Source organism: Juglans regia, chromosome 5 (genome assembly GCF_001411555.2).
Source record: "Juglans regia cultivar Chandler chromosome 5, Walnut 2.0, whole genome shotgun sequence".
Taxonomy (NCBI): Eukaryota; Viridiplantae; Streptophyta; class Magnoliopsida; order Fagales; family Juglandaceae; genus Juglans; species Juglans regia.
Genome location: NC_049905.1, coordinates 6,826,673 through 6,850,346, shown reverse-complemented (window position 1 = coordinate 6,850,346; position 23,674 = coordinate 6,826,673). Strand labels below are relative to the sequence as shown.

Here is a 23,674-nt window from a genome sequence, read left to right as displayed (position 1 = left end):
GAGCCCACTATCGTGTGAGACTCGAGTGAACCCACGGGTTAAGTTTCGCTCAAACCCATTGTCGAGTGCACCTCAACTGAAATCATGGGTTGAGCTTCGATTGAGCGCTAGGTCAATGACAGTCGAGCTAACTCTCTGCTTCTCGATTTTCTGCTTATTAAACAGTCTCCACATACAACCCAACACAAATATCATGTGACCATCCAATTAGTTAATTTAGAATTTTCCATAAAATAGTTTTTTTCAGCTTTGTTAACAAAAGAATTAGATGACTTAAATACTATGTAAACGAAAAAGGATGAAAAATTAGTAGAAAATTCTTGTCACAACCTATATATTATAAAAACTATACAAATAACTTCTCAAGCACTTACAAACCACACTAACTGGTATGTACAGAATATGAAGTTCCTTACATTACTGAGGAAGCAAATAAAGGATCTAAATATATCTACTATATATATAAATGTGTGAACGTTAGAGGAACAATATTTTCGTTTAACATTTTTTTTACCAATTTTGTCCTTTAACGTATTCTCACATAAAAAATCATAAGCTTCTAGGCTTCAAACACGCCACAACAAACCACCGTAGCACATTGCCATTCTCAACATTACGGCATATTTCTCCTCATCGTGTGTTGAAGCCTAAGGCAATAACCCACGGGCCACAGATCCACCAAATCCACGTCCAAGGCCAACTCTCCTGGATCCAAGCTCTCTACTACATGAAACAAACTAACATCACCACAAAACAACTCTATTTTCCCATTCCAAAATAGAGCATGGTAACCCTTCTCTCCCTCATTGGAAGCCGCCACTTGGAGCCATCATAAAATATGCCGAAAGCCACAAAAATCGATGACCAGTCACCCACCATCACCTTATGCTTCTCCAGTAAGCACACGACCGCCCCTCTCTACCTCCCTTACTCCGTTGCTTCTCAATAAGGCGGCACCAAAACTCAGAATACGCTGCAGATGGCCAAACAAAGATATACAAAGGAGAGAGACATCAGCAGTTGCTGTTGGTGGAGGAGCGGCGAAACATATAGGAGAGCAGAGAAAGCTTGACCTAGTAATGGGGGGGGGGAGAGAGAGAGAGAGAGAGAGAGGTTTGTGAGAGATTGAGGATTTTGGTGGATTGGAACGAGAGTAAAATTAGAAGGCAAACTCTCAAAGGACAGAGATGAGGGGACAGGTATGGGGAGCAATAATGAGCATATGCATGGGCGAAGGGCAAAAGTGGAAGAGAAATTTAAAATGAAATGCCAGTTGTGTTGATAATTGCGATTGTTGCTTTACAACTGCGATCTGTGTGCTCTGACCTTCCACCTTCTCTTTCCCCCATGTGGTCACGTCGTTGCGCTCCATTAATTTTCTATATTTTTTAAAGCTAAAATATTATATATTTATAAAACAATTACAAAATACCATAATTTAATGACCACATGGTCCCAACAAATTCAATGGTTCTTAAAATAAATTAAGAGGAATGTTCAACTACTATTCACTCTTATACTTTATATCTATAGCTTTTTTATAGGGTGTGAAAATTTTTTCGTAGGGTGTGAGGGTATTTTTCTTAGGGTATGAGGTCTGTAGTAGTGAATAGTAGCGGTTGAATTTTTTTTTCATAAAATAGTATAGACTATGGAGATATTAAAAATGAGCTACCTATAAGAGCATTAATAGTGGATTCAACAAAGTTTGGGCAAAATTTGGCTAGAGAATTCACTTTTATAAATTTAGCTAGCCACTTTTCAACAACACCAAATAACAGACTCTCAAAATCTATCATATTCTATTAAAATAGTTATTTTGAAATATTTATTTATTTTAATTATAATTATAATTTGATTATTTATTCATTATTAAAAAAGTGCACATTAAATTCCTAATGTTGATATTAGATTTTAAAAGAAAAAAATTGCGTCAACTAATTATAATATTGCAAAAATAGAACTTGATTTTGGTAAAATATTTAGAAGATTTTAGAATACTTGACTCAATTTAAAAATCATAAGCTAGATTTAAAATAAAGATATTAGATTTAAAATGATTTTTTTAAAAGAAATGTTATTCATCATTTCCACACCACACACCAATATATGATTTTTTTTTCTTGATGTGTAAACACACATATTTAAATATCAATATATTTATGTTTAAATTGAATTATAAAAATGAAAAATCACATGTTACTGCTGTATAGTATAGGAGATGATGAATTGATTTTTTTTTCCTATAATTCATTATTTATACTTTTTAAAGTAATTTCTTTGTTTAAAAAACAAAAAATTATGTAAAATTAAACTGGACACACACGCATGGCACGTTTTCCTTTCCTAGTATATATATTTATATATATATATATAATAATAATAATAATAAATATATATATACATATATATAGCCATAGATATTTTGCAAGTGCGGACAATGTTATGTCATGAGAAATGATTTGTACAAGTTTTAAATAGATAAACTTTATGTAATTAGCTAGTTTTTGTAAAAAAGTTGACTCATCTAAAAAAAATGTAAAAATTTTTTTTTTTTACTAGTGAAATATACTTTTTTATAAAGAATTTACTAGGGGTGCTACCACGGGACCACCCCTTTCCTGCACCCCGTCCCCCACCCCGATGGGCGAGGTGTGGGGCGGATTGGGAATCCGTCCGGCTTGTTCTTTAAGCGGAGGGGATTGTTAGGGGCTCAGATCGAAAGGGAATGGTGGAAGGAAATGATTTGAGCAGTCGGTGGAAAGAAGGGTTCAGTTCGTCAAAACATGACGGAAGACGAAACTAAGTGTTGAGTTCATGTGTTACAAGTAAGTAGATGGGTTGAAGCTGGATATGATGTCGTTGTGACCAGGGAGTTACGATGTCATTTCATAAGGAGTGGAGTGTTGTGTTTAAGAGATTAATTAAGTGCTGCGTTTTGAAAGAAAGGGCAATACGTCGTCGTCTGGCTTAGAAGAGCTGTTGCTGTCTTATTTGATCTGTTACGTACACACCTGCTGCCTGGAGCAAAAGAGAATAAAAACAGTTATAATTTGTCTTGTATCCTCTGACATCCATGACTATAAGGATGGAAGGAGGGCTGCTAATTTGTCTTATGTGAAAGCATTGTATGAACGTACTTTTGGAGGTTAGGGACCCTCGAAGATCCCGTAGCAATACAAGCAATTAGTTTATTCCATTTTTAGCATCTATTCTTACATCTTATCATCACCATTACAGCATTCCATTCCATTCCCACCTATTACATATATCTGGGATCACAACAATTGGTATCAAGTGCCGTTGATCCTACCCATTTCCACCCAAAACATATCCTACCGAGAATACATCCTTCAATATCCAACCCAGAAAACACCCATACAAACAGAACCATCCACCACCATGGCCGAAAATATAAGATCCAAACACCAACATGAAGTCTTGCAGCATCAGTTAGAGACTCACCAAAATGAAATCCTGGAATTGAAAACAGATGTTAGTACAGTGAAAGCTGATGTCCAAGAAATTAAGGATATGTTGCGTACACTTTTTGCACAACCACACAATCCACCCCCTCCCCGAATCAACCCAGAAATGCCTCTGGAAGTTGAAAATCTAGATCCACGAAAGTTCAACCTCAGGGGAGTCAAACTTGATTTTCCTCATTTTCAAGGAGTTAATCCAGCTGCGTGGCTTTTTAAAGCGAACCATTATTTCGAATTTCACCAAACGCCACTAGCTAAGAGGCTGTTGATGGCCTCTTACCACATAGAAGGTGATGCCCTCGTATGGTTCCAAAATGCTGCAGAGGGAGGGTTCTGCCGTGATTGGGACACTTTTTGCAAATCATTGCTCCTTCGTTTCGGACCGACAGTATATGACGATCCCATGGAGGCATTAACAAGGCTCAAACAGACCAGCTCAGTGGCTGGATATATGGCACAGTTTGAAACATTATCCAACCATTTGAGGGGCCTATTGGATTTACATAAGCTGAGTTGTTTCCTCAGTGGCTTGAAGGACGAGATTCGCATCCCAATCCGCATGTTGAATCCTGTGAATTTAAATGGAGCCTATGGATTAGCAAAAAAGCAAGAAGAATACCACACGAGTACAAAAAAATTCAATAAACCAATGGGGGAAAAGATCGCTACACCGATGGAAGGGAGTCCTTATTCCAAGGATAATTACAAAAATTGAAGAAACCAGGGGGTTTTACTAAACCTGTAACCTCCATGCACATGGATGAGGAACGACGAAAGGGGTTGTGCTATCATTGTGATGTGAAATGGAACCCAACACACACTTGCAAGAACCCCAGAATTTATTTTTTGCAAGTGGATGAAGAAGTAGTAGATGAGGAAGAGAAGGAAGCTAGTGAGAAGGAGGAAGAAAATAAGCACATACAGATTCTGTCCAGTAGCAAGGATGAACTGGAGATTTTCTTGGCTGCCATAGCTGGAACTCCTACAGTGTGTACTATGAGGTTGGTGGGAAGTATTAAAGGAGAGCAAGTGGTGATTCTAGTAGACTCGGGCAGCTCACACAACTTTATACATACTACTCTGGTCTCGAAATTGCATCTACCAGTGGATTACTTAGGAAATTTAAAGGTGAGGGTAGCTAATGGTCAAGGCCAAAACAGTGAAGGGTTGTGTCGAATAGTGCAGTTGAAAGTGCAAGGTAACTTACTACAACTTCCTTTACATTTATTAGACCTAGCTGTTTGTGATATTGTATTAGGGGTTCAATGGTTAGAAACCTTCGGCCCTATCACATGGGATTTTTCCAAGTTGCTTATGAACTTTATGTGGAAGGGGAAGACCATAGAATTTAAAGGGTTGAAATTGAGCCCTTCAGTGGTGGAGGATAGTGAGAAGACATTAAAGGCAACTATAGCCAAGGGTAAGGGAATTCTTTTACAAATTATTTGTGATGAGGGTGAGAAACCCGACTATGGGAAGATGGATGGGTAATTTTCAGAACTGTTGGGGAAGATGGATGGGCAAATTTCAGAACTGTTGGAGGATTTTAGTGAGGTTTTCAATGAACCCCAAGGGCTACCACCACCTCGTAGCCATGACCATCGTATAATCCTCAAAGACGGCACCCAACCTATCACAAATAGACCCTACCGATACCCGTACTACCAGAAAACAGAAATCGAAAAAATTGTGGCTGAATTGTTGAAGTCGGGAGTAGTTAGACAGAGTTCTAGCCTCTTTTCCTCCCCTGTTTTGCTGGTTCGTAAAGTCGACGGCAGTTGGCGGCTTTCCGTGGATTATAGGGCACTCAATAGGGAGACAGTAAAGGCAAAGTTTCGCATTCCAATTATAGATGAATTACTAGATGAACTCTTTGGGGCGGTGATTTTTTCTAAGCTTGATTTGTGATCAGGTTATCACCAAGTGAGGGTAGTGCCTAGTGACATTCCTAAAACAGCTTTCTGTACCCATGACGGACAATACGAGTTTTTAGTGATGCCTTTTGGTCTCACTAACGCTCCGGCCACATTTCAATGGTTAATGAACGATATATTCAAACCTTTTTTTAGAAAATTCGTACTTGTATTTTTTGACGACATCTTGGTATATAGTAAATCTCGGGAAGAGCATGTGAATCATTTGAGGGAGGTTTTGAAGATGCTGAAACAACATTATTTGTATGCAAAAAAATCCAAATGTCGGTTTGCTGTGGATGAAGTTGATTATTTAGGCCATATCATTAATTCTGAAGGTGTAATGGCAGATTCTTCAAAGATTAAGGCCATGCTAGAATGGCCTGAGACTAAGAATGTGAAGGCCTTACGAGGATTCCTAGGGCTCACGGGTTATTACAGGAAATTCATTCGAAATTATGGGCTTATTGATGCCCCTCTCACCTCCTTGCTTAAGAAAAACTCTTTTTCTTGGAACTTGGAGGCCAGCGGGGCATTTGCAGCCTTGAAACAAGCTGTCTCCCATCTCCCGGTTCTTAAATTACCTAATTTCAGTAAATCCTTTGTGATTGAGTGTGATGCCAGTGGGAAGGGCATTGGGGCTGTTTTAATGCAAGAAGGTAGACCCTTGGCTTATATGAGCAAGGCTCTAAAAGGGAAGGCGTTGCTGTTGTCCACTTATGAAAAAAAATTGTTTGCCTTAGTTACAGCAGTGCAGTGTTGGAGGCCTTACTTATTGGGTCAGTCCTTTGTTGTTAAGATTGACCAGCAGGCTTTGAAGTTCTTGCTGGAGCAGAAGGTGGGTACAATTGCACAGCAGAAGTGGATTACAAAGCTTATGGGATTTGATTTTTGTATCGAGTACAAAAGGGGGAAAGAAAATAAGGTGGCTGATGCCCTTTCGAGGAAAATGGAAGGAAATGAAGAGGGAGAAGGTTGCTTAGCCTTGATAACCTTTCCTACAGTGGAATGGATTGAAGAATTAAAAAATAGTTATAAGGCTTCAGCTGAGATGCTGATTTGCTGGATAAACTGCAGTACAACATTTCAGTTCCTCCGGGGTATACTTTCCAGCAAGGGATTATTCTTAAGAAAGGCAGGATTGTGTTAGTTCCGTATTCCACTTTTAAAAACAAGGTGCTGGATTATCTACATGTGGATCCGCAGGCTGGTTATACAGGTTTTTTAAAATCCTATCAACGAGCTAAGCGAGAATTTTTTTGGAAGGGAATGAAAAATGACATCAAACGGAAAATAAGGGAGTGTGATGTTTGTCAGGTGAACAAGAGTGAAACAGTGGCCCCGCTAGGTCTATTACAACCTTTACCAATTCCCAACCAAGCTTGGTCTTATATTTCCTTAGATTTTATCGAAAGGCTACCATTATCTAATGGAGTTAGTGTCATATTAGTGGTAGTGGATCGATACACAAAGTATGGTCATTTTCTTGCTTTATCTCACCCTTACACTGCTCAAGGAGTTGCGCAGATATTCTTGGATCATCTTTTCAAACTGCATGTACTTCCTAAATCGATAGTTTCAGACCGTAAGCTAGTGTTTTTAAGGTCTTTTTGGAAGGGCTTATTTGGATTACAGGGATCTACACTGAGTTTTAGTTCAGCCTACCACCCTCAGTCTGATGGACAGACTGAGGCTCTTAATAAGTGTCTAGAAACTTATTTACGTTGTTACACAGGCACTAAACAGAGACAATGGAGTAAATGGCTTCCCTTGGCAGAATATAGCTACAACAGTTCTTATCATACTTCAACAAAAATCTCACCTTTCGAAGCGCTGTATGGGTATCCTCCTCCTCGTCTATTGTCATATATACCAGGTACTTCAGCTATAGAGGCAGTGGATCAATTCCTGAAGACAAGAGAACAAATCAAGGAGTTGTTAAAAGCAAATCTCGAGTGGGCTCAAAACAGTATGAAATTTTTTTGATGCCGGCATGGCAGTGTTCGCCCGGAGCTAGAAAAAGACCTAGCGCACAGCCAGCCCGTGTGAGCGCCTGGACCGCCGTGGACGTCGGCTGCGGAGAGTGATGGTTGTTACGATCCCACATCTACTAAGTATGGGATTGGTTGATGGTTTATAAACCCCTAGGCACCCTTCCCTTGTAAGCTAGTTTTCAAGGGTAAGTTCTAACTAGTGGGTTTATAACCATTTCGATCTTTGTCAAGAACTAGTGACGACCTTGCTTTGACTCCGGGTTCAAGCGCCTGATCGCCAGAGTCTCGGTACGCTTGTTAACGAGACCCTTATATACATTGCCAAAACCTCTCATGCCGATAATTAACTCTTCGTGGATTTGTGTGTTGCTGTTTTGATTTCTTGTACTGAGAAGTGGCAGCATAGTTCTTCCTGCAGCGACAAGGCCTTTGACCCTTTGGACTTTCCTATATCGGCAGAGCCCGAATTCTTGTCTTTCTGGCCAGTCTGAAAAATCAAGAATCCAAAAATCGACGCCACAATTAATCCGGTTACTCCACCAGCAGCAACGAAAATGGTCGTTCTTCTACTATTCTTCGAGTTCGTCGATTGTCTTGGTGGCTCAATCATTGGAGGGGTCACCAGAATTGGGTTGGGGTTTGCTCCGGCGAGATTGCCGTCGAAAGGGCTTATTTTGAAGATTTCGATGCCGTTCATGATTGCATCTTGATAACGAGTCCTCCCCCTCCAAGGTTTTGCTCCTATATCAATGTAAAGGTTCACCTTCTTGTCTCTTTCTTTAGTAAACATCGAAACGGCGTAGTCTTTATATATGGGTACACCTTTTCCACCACTCCAGAGAATCACGCCGGCTTCTTCCTCAGCGGTTTGATTTGCTATGAAAATACAGAACGTTCTGTCACTACTCCGGACAATCTCTGGCTGAAACTAGCAAAAGTGTAGCCTTATGAAATAATAAAACCCAGAATCAATGGGGAATTCCTAGGTTAGATTGTAGCTCAGGTTGATATCCGAGTCGTTCCCCATATTTCGGGTAGTCCGATAGACATATTCCGGTGCAACGTACGCAGGTACTAAGGTAAAGCTTAGAATGCTGGTGTTGTTGAAAGGTAGAAAAAGTACTTTATGTTCTTTCAAGTACTTGTGGTCCTGGCTCCAAGCCCGGAACATTCCGGTGTCTTTAGTGGGTGAGATGGAACGCCCTCCAACATTGAATCTGTATACTGTCTCGAGAGCAGTGCTGTTATTGATGCTGTACAGGTTGGTCTGGCCGATAAAATAAATTCCTTGATCATTTTCTGGAGTGTAATAGAGATTTGAAGGCATCGATAAGATTTCGATTCCGTTGATAAAAGCATAAGAACTAGAAACGGTCAGAGATGGAGTGAAGGTTATGTTCAACCTCTGATCTTCCTCAATGTTGACACAATATTCTCTGAATATGGTATCGCCCGGGTCCCCATCAGCATCTACCGTGAGTGAAGCGTTGAAGTTGCTAAGAAGAGTAAAAGGACCAGCTTTGACGGAGAAGAGGGCTTTAGAGCGATCAAAGTCGGAGTACAAAGCTAGGTAAAAGTATAGTCGAATGAACTTTTGGCCGACAGTGAAACGGAAATCGTAGGTGAACGTGGAGAGAGAGAGATGCGAGCTGTGGCAAAGGGCACTAGGGCAGCAGTGGAGGATTGTCTAGCTGCGATATGGGTCAGAGATGGGTGGTTATTTAGCGATTGTTCAAGAGGGAGGAATTTTAAATTCGCGTCTCCAATCCAGGTCCGATTATCCAAGGCAGTTGAATTGCCAGAGGAGCCACAATTGAGGAGAATTTGGTCGATGGGTGTGTAAAGTGACGACGATTTAACGGAGACCGTGCAGATAAGTTGGTGCAGCAAGAAGGAGAAGACAAGGTAGAGAGGTGTAAAAGAAGGTAGGAGGAAGGAATTCCACATCAAGGCAAAAAGAATCAAGTGAGAAGATCAGGTAATAGAAATGAGTTTTTCCTTTCTGTTTTGTGTGGGTAGCGGGAGAGCGCCGATTGATATAAATTATCATAACAAGGGGTCAATAGCAAAGTTTGACCTAAAAGGCTACAAAAAAGTGAAAAACTATGGCCACGGAAGACTTCACAAGTTAATATGTATGGATAAAGAGTGTAATGGTTCGATTCGGTTTTTATGTTTACGATAGTGAAAATATCTCAACATTTTTTAAGTATTATTTTACCGATGAAAATACTCTATGTGTCAAACATAATGAACCATCTTCATACCAAAGTCTATCCACTATAATATTTATTACTATTATATATAAATAAAATTATTATTAAAAAAATCAATTATTGATGAGATTCATACATTTTTCAATTATCTATAAAAAAGTCAACAACTCAACAGACTTCCTATATCCAAACAACTCAAAATACTCTCAATGGGACCCACAAACTCACTTCAATCTCTACTCATAACTATTCACAAACATTCTATAATATTTATCACTATTATATATAAATAAAAAATAAAATCACTATAATATTTATCATTATTATATAAAATAAAATCACTATAATATTTATCACTATTATATATAAATAAAATCATCATTAAAAAAAAAATCAATCATTGATGAGACCCACACTTTTTTCAATTATTTATCCAAAAGTCAACAACTCAATAACTCAACATACATCATACATCCAAACAACTCAAAATACTCTCAGTGGGACTCCCAAACCCACTTCAATCTCTACTCATAACTATTCACAAACATTCTCAATACTTCTTAAGTATTCTCACTACTCAAACGTAGCCGTCAAAATTTAAGATCAAATCGGTATTTATTGATTTTTCATTTTCGAAAATCAATTACATACCAGTTATCCTCCTAAACCAATACCACCAGTTTTACCCTTTCCGGTCCGGTTTGTTCTGATTTTTTTATTTTAATAGTATTAGTATTATGACATAAAATGTAATTAATATACTAATTACATGTTATTATACTTTAGTAAATTAGTATATGTGTTATTAACTTATTATACTAGACTTATTTAAATAATAGTGTCTAACTTATTTTATACTTGATTATGTATGATAGTAATACTATGATGTTTGCATATACTAAAATATTATTAGTCTATTTGTATTATTGTAGAAGTATATTATTTTAGCACAATTAGTTCATACTAATATATTATTTAATTTAACTATATAAGTTTTAGTTATATAACTATATAACTATACTACTATATATGATAAATATATAGGTAAATACATATTTTTATAACATATGTATAATATCGGAATTGGATTCAGAGTCGAAGTCAAAGGTCAAAGTCAGAGTTGGAGCAAAAAGTCAGAGTCGGTCCAGTGACACCTCCGACTCTGCCTACAAAATTTAAAAAAAGAAATTGACTCTGATTCCGTTTTGTTGGACTCATAACAAAGCCGAATTCAGAGTCGGGTTTTCAATTTTTTGTTCAGCCCTACGACCATATGGCGGGAAGAGATCTTGGCCAATGCCTCAGCTTTTACAGCCTCCTCAGGTGACTTTTACAGCCTCCTCAGCCTCCTCAGCTTTTACTGCCTCCTTAGGTAGCATGACTATTTCAACTATTACTTATTACTTCGATCCCTTGATTATTGGATCAGATTATGATTCTTTATCTCTCCATATTCTTGACACCGGTGAATTAACCTTTGTTCTTCGCATTGCGATGGATTTCCAGCTAGATTTGCCCTCAATCTAAAATACCAAGCTACTAGCTGGAACCAATTTGAAAATGGAAGCAAGTTTACTCTTTAAACTTTCAAGCTGGAGCTTGAGATTTTTCCACCTCCAGTTCTGTACTTTTTGTCGTCTTTTGTCTGTGTTACCCACCCGTTACCCTTTTGAAATCCATTGATTCCATGTTTTTAAATTCGGGTCGTCATGACCGTTAAAATTAAATAAAATATTTTTAGAATATTATTTTTATTTTGAAATTTAAAAAAATTAAATTATTTATTATATTTTATTTAAAAATTTTAAAAAATTATAATAATTAAATAAGATGAGATGAATTAAAATGCTTTCTAAATCTAAACAAGATCTAAATCAACTTTTGCATGTGTGGTCATGCATACAAACGAAGGCACCAAGCACTCGAAATATGCACGACTTTTTAATGATATGTCATTTTATGATATGTTGAGTGTAAGGGGATTTTTTCCCGGCCATGAAATTTCTTACGCCCAGTTATTGGGGAGAGACTCACTAGAAGACAAAGTATTAAAGAAGAATGAGGGACAAGAATGGACTAAGGTATGAAAGTGTGAGGCATGAGAAAGTAATATCAGGAGAGGAAAATGAGAGATTGACATAAAGCAAGGAAAAATAAAGAAAAACAATGTGTCAAGAGGGAAAAATATAGAAGTGATTTAGAGCAAAAAGAAGACATGAGATAAAAGACAAGTGAAACCTAAGGATTGCAGACCTTTGGTTTTGGGATGACTTTGATTTCTTCTTCAAGCTGAGGGCTCGAGAGAGAATTTCTTCTCCAGCGAAAAGATCTATAGTTTCTATTGTACAGTGAGAAATGAGAGGATATGAGAGACTGTAAACAAGTTTATTATAGTGGAAACTTCCATCCCCAAACCCCCACGGACGTAGGCCTAGTGCCCAACAACATAAATATGTTTGTTCATATCTTTATTTTCTTTGCATTTAAATAGTGTTCATCACCATGGATGTACGAACCGACACCATACAGTCGCACCGGACCACTACTGGGGCCTCCACACAGCATCGATCAAGGCGCAACTCTGAAGGCCTAAGTTGTCGAAGACATGCGAAACACGACATTAACATTGAGAATACCACGTGTCCATGCTCCGGAACTACCTAATAATTACTCTTCGACTAACCTGTGCACCATACATTCCCCATTTCTACCAACAAAACCATGTTGAAGCATTCACCAGGGCACTGCCCCTACTGTTGTTGCCTGCTTAGACAACACTATTTCGGTGGTTATATGAATTATTTTGGACTCAATCGTCTAATCACTCTTCTAAGTTCCCATAATGGTGCACATTTATGTAATAATTTTTCATTTCCAAATCATCATATTTGAGTTGATTGGCTTTACAATCGTATTTAATAGTAAACCAAATGATAAATGATTAATTTGCAACTTTTTTTTATAATTATTTTAAAATTTTATATTAAATGACAGGTAATTTTGTAAAGTCGAAGTTCATTTTAATCAAGTGGCATGTTTGCGCTGATTGACATAAAATGAGTTGTAAAATATTGTAAAATAGTTACAGGTGTATTATGAAAAAACAATTGAACATCATATGAAAGATCAAATCTAGACCTATAATATATTATAAAGATTTATGCTACTTACAAACTTGTGTGTTTAACTAACTATTGTATCCATTATAATTATAAAAAAAAGAAGTTAAAACATAAAGACTTTGGTATGTTATCTTTACACATTAGTGATATGTTTGACGTGTCAATAATGAGCTTGCAAATAGTATTTCTTATTATAAGGTACAATGACCTAAAATCAAGTCTGAGTCATTTTACTTGTAAGCTGGTATGAAAAACATACCTTTCTACCTCACTGATATAGCAAAATTTGATTTATAAGAAAAATTCAAATTATTTTACATAGATAATGTGTGTTGTAAAGACCTTTAAAGGCAAAGAGCATAGAAAACAAATTAAAGTGATATGGAAATGAATCCAACATCAAATAGCTTGCCATTTGATATAGTGATTTATCTTCAAACTTTAGCTTTATAGGTGGCCCATAAACTATAAAATTACTCGTATCTATCACGAAGGTAATGATGTGACTAATTTTCTTATTAAGCAGGATGTTGAAAGTTTAAATACTGAATGGATTGATGATAGATATATTTTATTTAGTCAGTTAAGATGTCTTTTTTAAATTAGTTTTTCTTATTTGAAATTACTAAAATGAGGAATATGATTGTAATCACAATTTTCTTCCATAAGAAATAAAGCTATTAATAAAATTGGAATACCTTTCTTAAAAAAAAAAAAAAATTTGCCCAATATCTGGCTCCCTTTCTATACTTTTCTTCTTCTTCTTTCTTTTTTTTCCTTCGTCTTTATCCCTTGGTATAGTATCGGACAATATTCACGTGGGCCCCTTTGTGGAAAAACTAGTAAAGAGTCTAAAGACTATTGGATACAACCAGATTCATATCATGTTGGAAGTTATATCTCACTAAATATGGATCCCACTAAACAGTATGAACAAATTAATTAATTAGTAGCGAGAGTAATTAGAACTTTCATTTGATTGGCTTAAATGAAATCATAAAACAATTAGAACTTTTAATAATGATATTATCAAGGTAATTACTTGTCAAGCTTAGTATAAAAACAAATGAACAGTAAGCATATATGATTATTTATCAAGATTGTATAACACGTCATGCGCATTATAATATTAAAAAAAATGATAAACATACAATATTTTTTCACAATATTTTACGTAATCACGTTTTAAATTATTTATCAAGATTGTAAGAGACAGGTTTTAAATTTTCCAATAGCTAAATATAATAACCAGATATTTTTATTTTTATAATTTATTTCAAATGATGGTCTTTTTTTTTAGCATTTGTGTTTGTACGTGTTTTGTTTTAAGAGTTCTTCTACACTCAAGCCCCTACAGTACCAAACACCACACACTGCCGACGTGGATTTTTTTTTTATGCTACAGTAAAACGCACGTGTTTTACAGAAACTGAATCCGACTTTTTCCCCAAATGCTTCATTTCGAAATTGCCTCCCTCGGTCTCGCCCCTGCTCCTCCCGCTCGGTTCCTCTGCAACTTCCATCGTCATCCGCGTGCAGCCTGCCGTCGTCTGCGTGCAGCCTGCCGTCGTCCACGTGCAACGTGCCGTCTGCCGTCAGCCGTCCTGCTTCCACCGTCTGCGTTGTCCTGTTCCCGCGAGGTTTTTGTTGTAATGCGCGATTTACTTTACTGGTGCAGTGAACATAATCCTCTTAAATGTGAAAGTAGTTTGTATTATTAATTCTTTGGGTGTTGTTTAGACGATGAACATGCTGTCCCGATTTCATTCCCATTTTATTGGTTTAAACATGTGGAGTTGGAGGCTAGACCGTGTAAAACACAGCATTCCTGAAAGACTAGGAATGGCGAAGAAAAGATCCGAAAGAATTACAAAAATGGCAATAAATATCTTGGATGTTATATTGTGAAGTCAGTTTTGTTTTCATAATTTTTTGGAGTCAGTACAAATCATAGTTGTGTTGTTTGTTTCTTCAGAATCTTGTGTAACTTAGATACCGTGCAGAAGGAAAGCTTAAACCCGTTGGATTACTTCTTTTTTTTTTCTTTAATGTTGTACCCATGAATGTTAGATTACTTTTTTGTAATGTCATCTAATGAATGTTGGATTACTTTGTTTTTTTTTTCTTGTAATGTCGATCTAATGAATGTTAGATTACTTTTTTGTAATATCGATCTAATGAATGTTTGGATTACTTTGTTTTTTTTCTTGTAATGTCTATCTAAAAATTCAGTTGAAATAGCTTGATGGACAAAGAGGAAGATAAAAGGCCACCCAAGCCTTCTACACCAATTCCACCGACTCAGGTATGATACACTGGTCATTCATAAAAGGAAGGTGTCTCAATTCCAACTAGTTAATGTATTTTTATTTGTGTATTGTAGGTCTCTCTCTGTCCAAGAAATGCTTACCATCCGCCATTTATGATGCATCCAAATGCATATCCGAATTCATATACATAAGCATGGGGTAGCCAGGTTGAGAAATGTGTGAACTTTAAATTTTTTCCCTGAACTGCATTATTACCCGTTCTAATACTGTGCATGATTGCAGCCCCCACAAATGACATCGTATCCAACAACGTTCATGTACCCTCCGTCGACTAATGCGGAGAGTTCGGGCCATGTTCAACAAACGAACCAGGTATATTTATTCTTTCTTAATTTTTTTTTTTTTGTATGTGTTTGTTGTTATCCGTTCTAACACCATGGATGATTGCAACCCCCACCAATGCCACATTTTCCAGCAACTTTCATGTACCCTCCGTCGACTAATGCGGAGAGTTCGGGCCATGTTCAACAAACGAATAAGGTATATTTATTCATTTCTTAAATTTTTTTTTTATTTTTTTTTTGTATGTGTTTGTTGTTACCCGTTCTAACACCGTGGATGATTGCAGCCCCCACCAATGCCACATTTTCCAGCAACTTTCATGTACCCTCCGTCGACTAATGCGGAGAGTTCGGGCCATGTTCAACAAACGAACCAGGTATATTTATTCCTTTCTTATTTTTTATTTTTTTTTTGTATGTGTTTGTTGTTATCCGTTCTAACACCGTGGATGATTGCAGCCCCCACCAATGCCACATTTTCCAGCAACTTTCATGTACCCTCCGTCGACTAATGCGGAGAGTTCGGGCCATGTTCAACAAACGAACCAGGTATATTTATTCCTTTCTAAAATTTTTTTTTATTTTTTTTTGTATGTGTTTGTTGTTACCCGTTCTAACACATGAATGATTGCAGCCCCCACCAATGCCACATTTTCCAGCAACTTTCATGTACCCTCCGTCGACTAATGCGGAGAGTTCGGGCCATGTTCAACAAACGAATCAGGTATATTTATTTATTTCTTAAATTTTTTTTTTAATTTTTTTTTGTATGTGTTTGTTGTTACCCGTTCTAACACCGTGGATGATTGCAGCCCCCACCAATGCCACATTTTCTAGCAACTTTCATGTACCCTCCGTCGACTAATGCGGAGAGTTCGGGCCATGTTCAACAAACGAATCAGGTATATTTATTCATTTCTTAAATTTTTTTTTTTAATTTTTTTTTGTATGTGTTTGTTGTTACCCGTTCTAACACCGTGGATGATTACAGCCCCCACCAATGCCACATTTTCCAGCAACTTTCATGTACCCTCCGTCGACTAATGCGGAGAGTTCGGGTCATGTTCAACAAACGAATCAGGTATATTTATTAATTTCTTAAATTTTTTTTTTTAATTTTTTTTTTGTATGTGTTTGTTGTTACCCGTTCTAACACCGTGGATGATTGCAGCCCCCACCAATGCCACATTTTCCAACAACTTTCATGTACCCTCCGTCGACTAATGCGGAGAGTTCGGGCCATGTTCAACAAACGAATCAGGTATATTTACTCATTTCTTAAATTTTTTTTTAATTTTTTTTTATATGTGTTTGTTGTTACCCGTTCTAACACCGTGGATGATTGTAGTCCCCACCAATGCCACATTTTCTAGCAACTTTCATGTACCCTCCGTCGACTAATGCGGAGAGTTCGGGCCATGTTCAACAAACGAATCAGGTATATTTATTCATTTCTTAAATTTTTTTTTTTTAATTTTTTTTTGTACGTGTTTGTTGTTACCCGTTCTAACACCGTGGATGATTGCAGCCCCCACCAATGCCACATTTTCCAGCAACTTTCCTGTACCCTCCGTCGACTAATGTGGAGAGTTCGGGCCATGTTCAACAAAGGAATCAGGTATATTTATTCATTTATTAAATTTTTTGTCGACTAATGGATGGCCCTCTATCGACTAATGGATGGCCCTCTGTCGAGTACCGGAGAGGACATGGGAAGCTTTGAAAATCCCGCAAGTAATGCAGAGACAGAAGCCGATGACATAATTCAACAAGAGTCTGATAATGACCGAGTTGAGGAGGAGCCCAAACCTGGTATGAAGTTTGCCACTGATCATGAGCTTATGGCTTATTACATGAGATATGCCAAACAACAAGGTTTTGGTGTTATAACACAAAGGACGAAGAGAGAGGCTAATGGGAGGGTGAAGTATTTGACTATTGGGTGTGCACGAGGTGGCAAGTACCATCCTAGCCATAGTAATATCTCGAGGTCACGCCCAACTATTAAAACGGATTGTAAGGCACGAATAAATGCTCACTTGGTGGAGGGTAGTTGGGTGGTGACCACTGTTGAGATTGGCCATAATCATAGTACTGTCAGCCCACAAAAGTCTAGATTCTTTAGATCTCCTAAGTGTTTAGACGAATACAGTCAGAGGATGCTTGATTTGAACGATAAGGCAGGTATTCGAATGAACAAGAATTTCGGGGCACTTGTTGTTGATGCGGGGGGGTTCAAGAATCTGCAGTTTCAAGAAAAAGACTGTCGTAATTTTATTGACAAAGCCAGACAATTAAGGCTGGGTAAAGGTGGTGGCGAAGCACTTACTGAGTACTTCAAGAGGATGAGGTTGCAGAATGATGGTTTTGTCTATGTGATTGATGTGGATGAAGAGCTGAGGTTGAGAAATGTGTTTTGGGCTGAAGCACGGAGTAGAGCAGCGTACGAGTATTTCGGAGATGAGATCACCTTCGATACGACATACCTGACAAATAGATACGGTATGCCATTTGCTCCATTTGTTGGGGTAAATCATCATGGACAGTCTATATTGTTAGGGGCTGGCTTGATTTCAAGCGAAGACACAAGTACTTTTGTGTGGTTGTTTCGGGCATGGTTGGAGTGCATGGATGGTCGCACTCCAAAAGCGATCATAACAGACCAAGACCGAGCAATGAAGAGTGCTATTGCAGTGGTCTTCCCACACACTCGCCATAGATATTGTCTATGGCATATAATGCGAAAACGGCCTGAGAAATTGGGATCTCACGCTGCCTTCAATGCAGGGTTGAAAACTGCCATCCAAAATGCCCTATATGATTCACAGACATGTGGTGAATTTGAGGAGAAGTGGGGGCAATTTATTAAGAAGTATGACTTAGGTGAAAATGCATGGCTGCAAGGGTTGTACAATGAGAGGTCGTTTTGGGTACCGGTTTACCTTAAGGAAGTTTTTTGGGCTGGCATGAGCACCACACAGCGTTCTGAAAGCATGACTGCTTTTTTCGATGGTTTTGTGCATTCCAGTACAACGTTGAAAGAATTCGTCGATCAATTTGACAATGCACTGCGAAAGAAGGTAGAGCTCGAGACGACCGCTAATTTCAATTCGTCCAACCAAACCATCCCATGTTCCTCCGCATTCCGCATTGAAAAGCAGTTTCAATCCGTGTATACGAACGCAAAATTTAAAGAAGTCCAACGAGAGGTGTGGGGAATGATTTTATGTAACTGCATACTTATCAGCAAGGAAGGTTGCATTTCCACCTATGATGTTTTAGATGAAATTACCACTGATGATGACCATGTCAAGAGCATCAAGTACACAGTTTACTTTAACAATGAGGAGGTTGATGTGAAATGCACCTGTGCGTTGTTTGAGATGAGAGGAATTGTCTGTAGACATGCATTGAACGTTTGTCAGATGAATAAGATTCATGCGCTACCGGAGAAGTATGTCTTGGATCGTTGGAGGAAGGATTTAAAGAGAAGATACACAATGGTAAAAAGTAGCTACGACGACTTACGGCAAAATGCAGATTCAGGGAGGTATGAGCTTGTGGTGAAACGATGTTCCAAATTAGCAACCCGTGTATCGTCGAGTGATGCCCATGTTACTGCATTTATGCTCCACTTGGATGAGTTTGAGAATAAATTTAAAGGATTAACACAAGAGTCCGGTTCAACAAAAGTAGCAGAGACTGTGCAGACAGACAAGGGTAAGAAAATATTAAGCCCACATGTTGTCCGAGGGAAAGGGAGGCCGCCAACAAAAAGGAAGGTCCCACCTGTGGAGAAGGCTGTGACTAGGCGAAAGAATAAACAGGTAAGAAATTTTTATTTTTATTAAGCACGTCATATTTCTTCCTACGACTTTAATATTTCTTTCTATTTGATGTGTATTTCTGTATTTCAAATTTATTTAGATACGTCGGAAAATATTTGACGATACATCCGAGCAATGTGAGGTATCGGAAGCTCCAGAAAGAGGTCAGGTAATACATTTTTCTGTGTATAAATTCTATATTGCTCCCCACTTAGTTAATAAGCAATTTCTAATGATTATTTTTTTGGTATCTTAAATTTATTAAGATACAAAGTGCAGGCAAGGATGATTTTGTTGTTCTAACACAATGCAGTACTGTCGCACAACCAACGCCACCTGACAATGAGTAGGTGCTCCAAGAAGAAGACAAACGGATTGGGAGACTGTAATATCCAAGATAGTAGTTTGGTCTTTGTAATGTTTTATGTGTTATTTGAGGGACTAGTATGTATTTTGGGAGGAAAAACAGATTTTATGTATATTGTTTGGGAGACTGATGGTTGATGTGTTATTTTTGAGAATATTATGTATTTTGGCAGGAAAAACAGCTTTTATATATCTGTTTGGGAGACTGATGGTTCATGTGTTATTCTTGAGAATATTGTGTATTTTGGCAGGAAAAACAGCTTTTATATATCTGTTATTTGAGAGACTATGATGTATAATGCCCTATTTTGAGTGTTGCTATGTATTTTTATTTTTTTTTCCGTAGGAAAGTATGAAAATATATGGGATTCATTAATGTTATTTGTTCCAGCCATGCATACATGTTATTTATTCCAGCCATGCATATATTGTTATTTTGGAAACTTTGAAAATTGTTTACATTAGACAAGTACCATACTTGTTTGTGTGAACTTTGAGTAAGCCTATGAATAAATAAGGATCATACTTGAAAAAATACTACATGGGATTCATTAATACAACCAGGTACTATTAACATAAGTTAATCCAAACTTGTTCAAAATACATTTATAGTCAAAGCCAACCAAAAATTTTTACAATTGATAACACCCAATAAGTACATAATAATATCCGTGCACATCTATTCTCTACGCGCTGCTTTTCAATTTTCTCCTCTTGCTTGTAAAGGACACACTCTCTCTCAACTAGTTTATCTTTCCTTTTCTGAACTTCATACTCGCGCAACAATAAATCGTCCTCCCTTTTTCGAGCTGCATTCTCTCTTGTGCGAATTTTCTCCTCTACTAGTGTAAGTATATCTGCCCATTTAAAGAATTGACAATTTGCTTCTCCCTGCATGTTTATGTGTCAATTCCGCAAACGTTAAATATGACAAAGAGAAAAAGTAACACAAAATTATGATAAAACATATGCTTTACCGTGTTATACTTCGGACATGCGTAAAATTTCCTTCCAGGATTTTTGCTAGTATGGGAGGTCTTTAATGGGGCTTTCAAGCCACACCAACAAGTTGGTGCTTCCATTTGCAACTCATCATCAACGCATGATGATTGACTCGAGGCCATAAGTGATCTAAATGGAACATTGAGCATATTCAAATAATAATATGGACGGCTGAGTTTAGGCTTACTACACAACAAGAATAATAATAATAATAATAATAATAATAATAATAATAATAATAATAATAATAATAATAATAATACTTTAAAACTGTGAGTGCCACTGTTCATAGTTCGTTGTTTACATAGTTCGTTGTTTACCCTCCTAATTCAAAGTAATAGTTAAAATCTCATATACATAAATGGGTTTGCTGTGTCTCTCCCCTAATTTATTGCTAAACTTGAGAGAAGAGAGATGTTTAGGCTTTAGGGGAGTGGATTGTGTCCACTCCAAAGTCTTCATTTATGATGTACATTATTTCTATAAAGAGTTAAGACTCAAATTACATCTAGCGTTACAAACAGTACAAAAACCCTATTCTTTAGTGAGTTACTATACCAAGATATAAGGCCATTGGTCAAGGCCTGCCCAAACAAACAGTACCAAAAATGCAGCAGAAAAATATATATACATTCTCGGCAATTACCCATTACCCAAACTTACTACAAGGAAAACCCCTTTCGCGGCTAACTACAGATGCTCTCTATCTATATATATATTTGTCTATCTCTCTCAAAAGATTGTAAGCAACTTTGGTTCAAAAGTCCAGCACCAAACAAATCTGTGTCGATCTATCAAAGCTGTCCCATAATAGAATAATGGTCTGGTCTTTTGTAACAACAAACAGCTGGGTCAGACCAGCACCAATTAGACCACTTTTTACATCTTAAGTCAAATCATTTTACTACAAAAATTACAAATAATTTCATTATTATTTACAAAATTCTCACCTAAGCATCCCTATTTACAGCAGTTCAAAAAGGCAGTTGTTTGAAGATTGTGACAATGGAAATTAAAACAGCAGCAGTTCAAAACAGCAGTTCAAAGTATTCAACATTGTGCTTGAGATACAAATACAAAGAGTTGCAATCTCCATGCAGCTTGGTTCACATAATGTCCTTAATTATATGATGAATCTAAAAAATGTAGCTATCTTTCCCTTCTAAATCCAACAAAGGTTTACGAGACGACTATGATCTACACTGAAGTGAGGCAGAGCACTGCAACAATTGCTTTGTTGCATCCCTATTTACAAAATTCTCACCTAAGCTCTAGCAGAATTTCTTTCACATCATGCTCTAGCAGAATTTCGTCTCCTTTTCCATGGAAATTAAAACAATAGCTATTGATCATCTATTAAACTGAACAATTAGCCCTATGTACATAAATAACTCAATTACCTATGATAACATGAGTTAATCATATCTAAAAATTTATACTTCAATAATCAAACCACATCCACAAGCATAAAATTCAATAACATGAGTTACCCATAAAATTCATTGTTTCAGCATCATTGGGTAGCAAGCAAGGCATACAGTAAAATATGAAATTACTACTTTCATTCCCATTCGGACAGAATGACCTTACCGTCGTGGAGTGGAAGATGCGCACCAGATGAAAACGAAGTTCCTTTCTCGACTGTTTAGGGTTTCTTTCGACTGGCGATCTGTAAAATGGAGGAGATTTGGAGTTGGAAAACCTACAAAATGTGGACAAAGGAAAAAAGGTCAGAACCTGCAAAATGTTGAGAAAGGAACTACTTCGGTTCCCTTCAAAATGTTGAGAAACCAACACTGCGATTTTGGTGGGCGCGGGTCGAGAAATCGCCTATGGATTGCGATTTTGGTGGGTTACGGACAGAGGGAAGGAAGTGAGGGAGACGGGGAGGGAACTCTATGAAGGGACGAAGGCTTGGTGGGTGCGGGTCGTTTCGTGGGTGCAGGTCGTTTCACACAGAGAAGCTAAGGGAAGCTGAGGGAGACGGGAGGATTGAAGCTGAGGGAGACGTTGACGAAGGTTTCGTGGGTGCGGCTCGTTTCACACAAAGAAGCTAAGGGAAGCTGAGGGAGACGGGTGCGGTCAGAGAGAGCGCGATTTCACAGAGAGGGAAGTGAGGGAAACTGAGGGAGACGGGAGGAACGTGAGGAATGAAGGGTTCGGAAGTGTAGGAAGTGTAAAATCGTGACGTGGCGACCAGACCGGGTTCGCCACGTCACGGTGTGTGGTGTTGGTTTGTTAAGCCGGCTTAGGATAGATTTATTGTTGTTTTAAAGAGCAAATGCACATCGATACACTTGGGGCATGAGTAATTCTACATACAATCTTGAAGTACGTAAATATCACATAATCGTTTTGAAAAAGAGTGGAATCTACTATTAAAAAATTAATGTTTTTCATGTCGGTCTTATGTTTTATTTACTTTCTTCAAAACTATTACGTGACAGTTGTACAATTCATGATTCCAAATATCTTTTCTCTTTAACTAATATATGATTTTTCATTTTTATTCTTCTATTTAAACGAATACATATTTAAATATTAAGATAAAATGATAAAAATAATAAGTCACATATTAATTAGATAGAAATGTGTGATGTAGTACAATTTTTTTTTAAAAATAATATCATTTTAAAAAAATATCTAATTATAATAATATTATTTTATAAAAATGATAAGTCAACATATTAATTAGGTAAAAAGGGATACACGTAGGCAAAGTAACATGTTTTATATTTATAATCGTGGAATATACAAGTACTTCATAATTTTTATTAAAAAAAATAAATATAAATTTAATTTGATAAAAAAATAATTTTTTTAATAATAGACCTAACAATTTTCTAAAGAATTGTGGTGCATATACACTCTCCACAACTGTATCTAAATTATTAAGAAAACGTCGAATCCCCGCTTCATGTATAAAAAATAGATCCAAACAATATTTATTTGATAAACTTATAAAATAATGATGAATAATAACAATATTTTAAGCTTGGTAAAAGGCCACGCGGCCTTTGGCTGGTACAACCGAACAAATCTTTGAAGCAACGTATGCCGGACAAGCAGCAGGTTTTTTCTTCCATTAGCATGGAGTTTCAGAACAGATAATTATATTTCACATAACTTAAGAAAATA

General features: G+C 37.2%; 1 protein-coding gene across 1 annotated transcript; it reads left to right on the top strand.

The window, feature by feature from the left end:
- The first annotated feature begins 17,017 nt into the window (after positions 1-17,017).
- Positions 17,018-19,518, top strand: LOC118348415 (protein FAR1-RELATED SEQUENCE 9-like). The gene is made up of 3 exons (XM_035690027.1): positions 17,018-19,168; positions 19,269-19,337; positions 19,435-19,518. The coding sequence occupies exons 1-3, from the start codon at positions 17,018-17,020 to the stop codon at positions 19,516-19,518; spliced, it is 2,304 nt and encodes a 767-aa protein (XP_035545920.1).
- Positions 19,519-23,674: the final 4,156 nt, after the last annotated feature.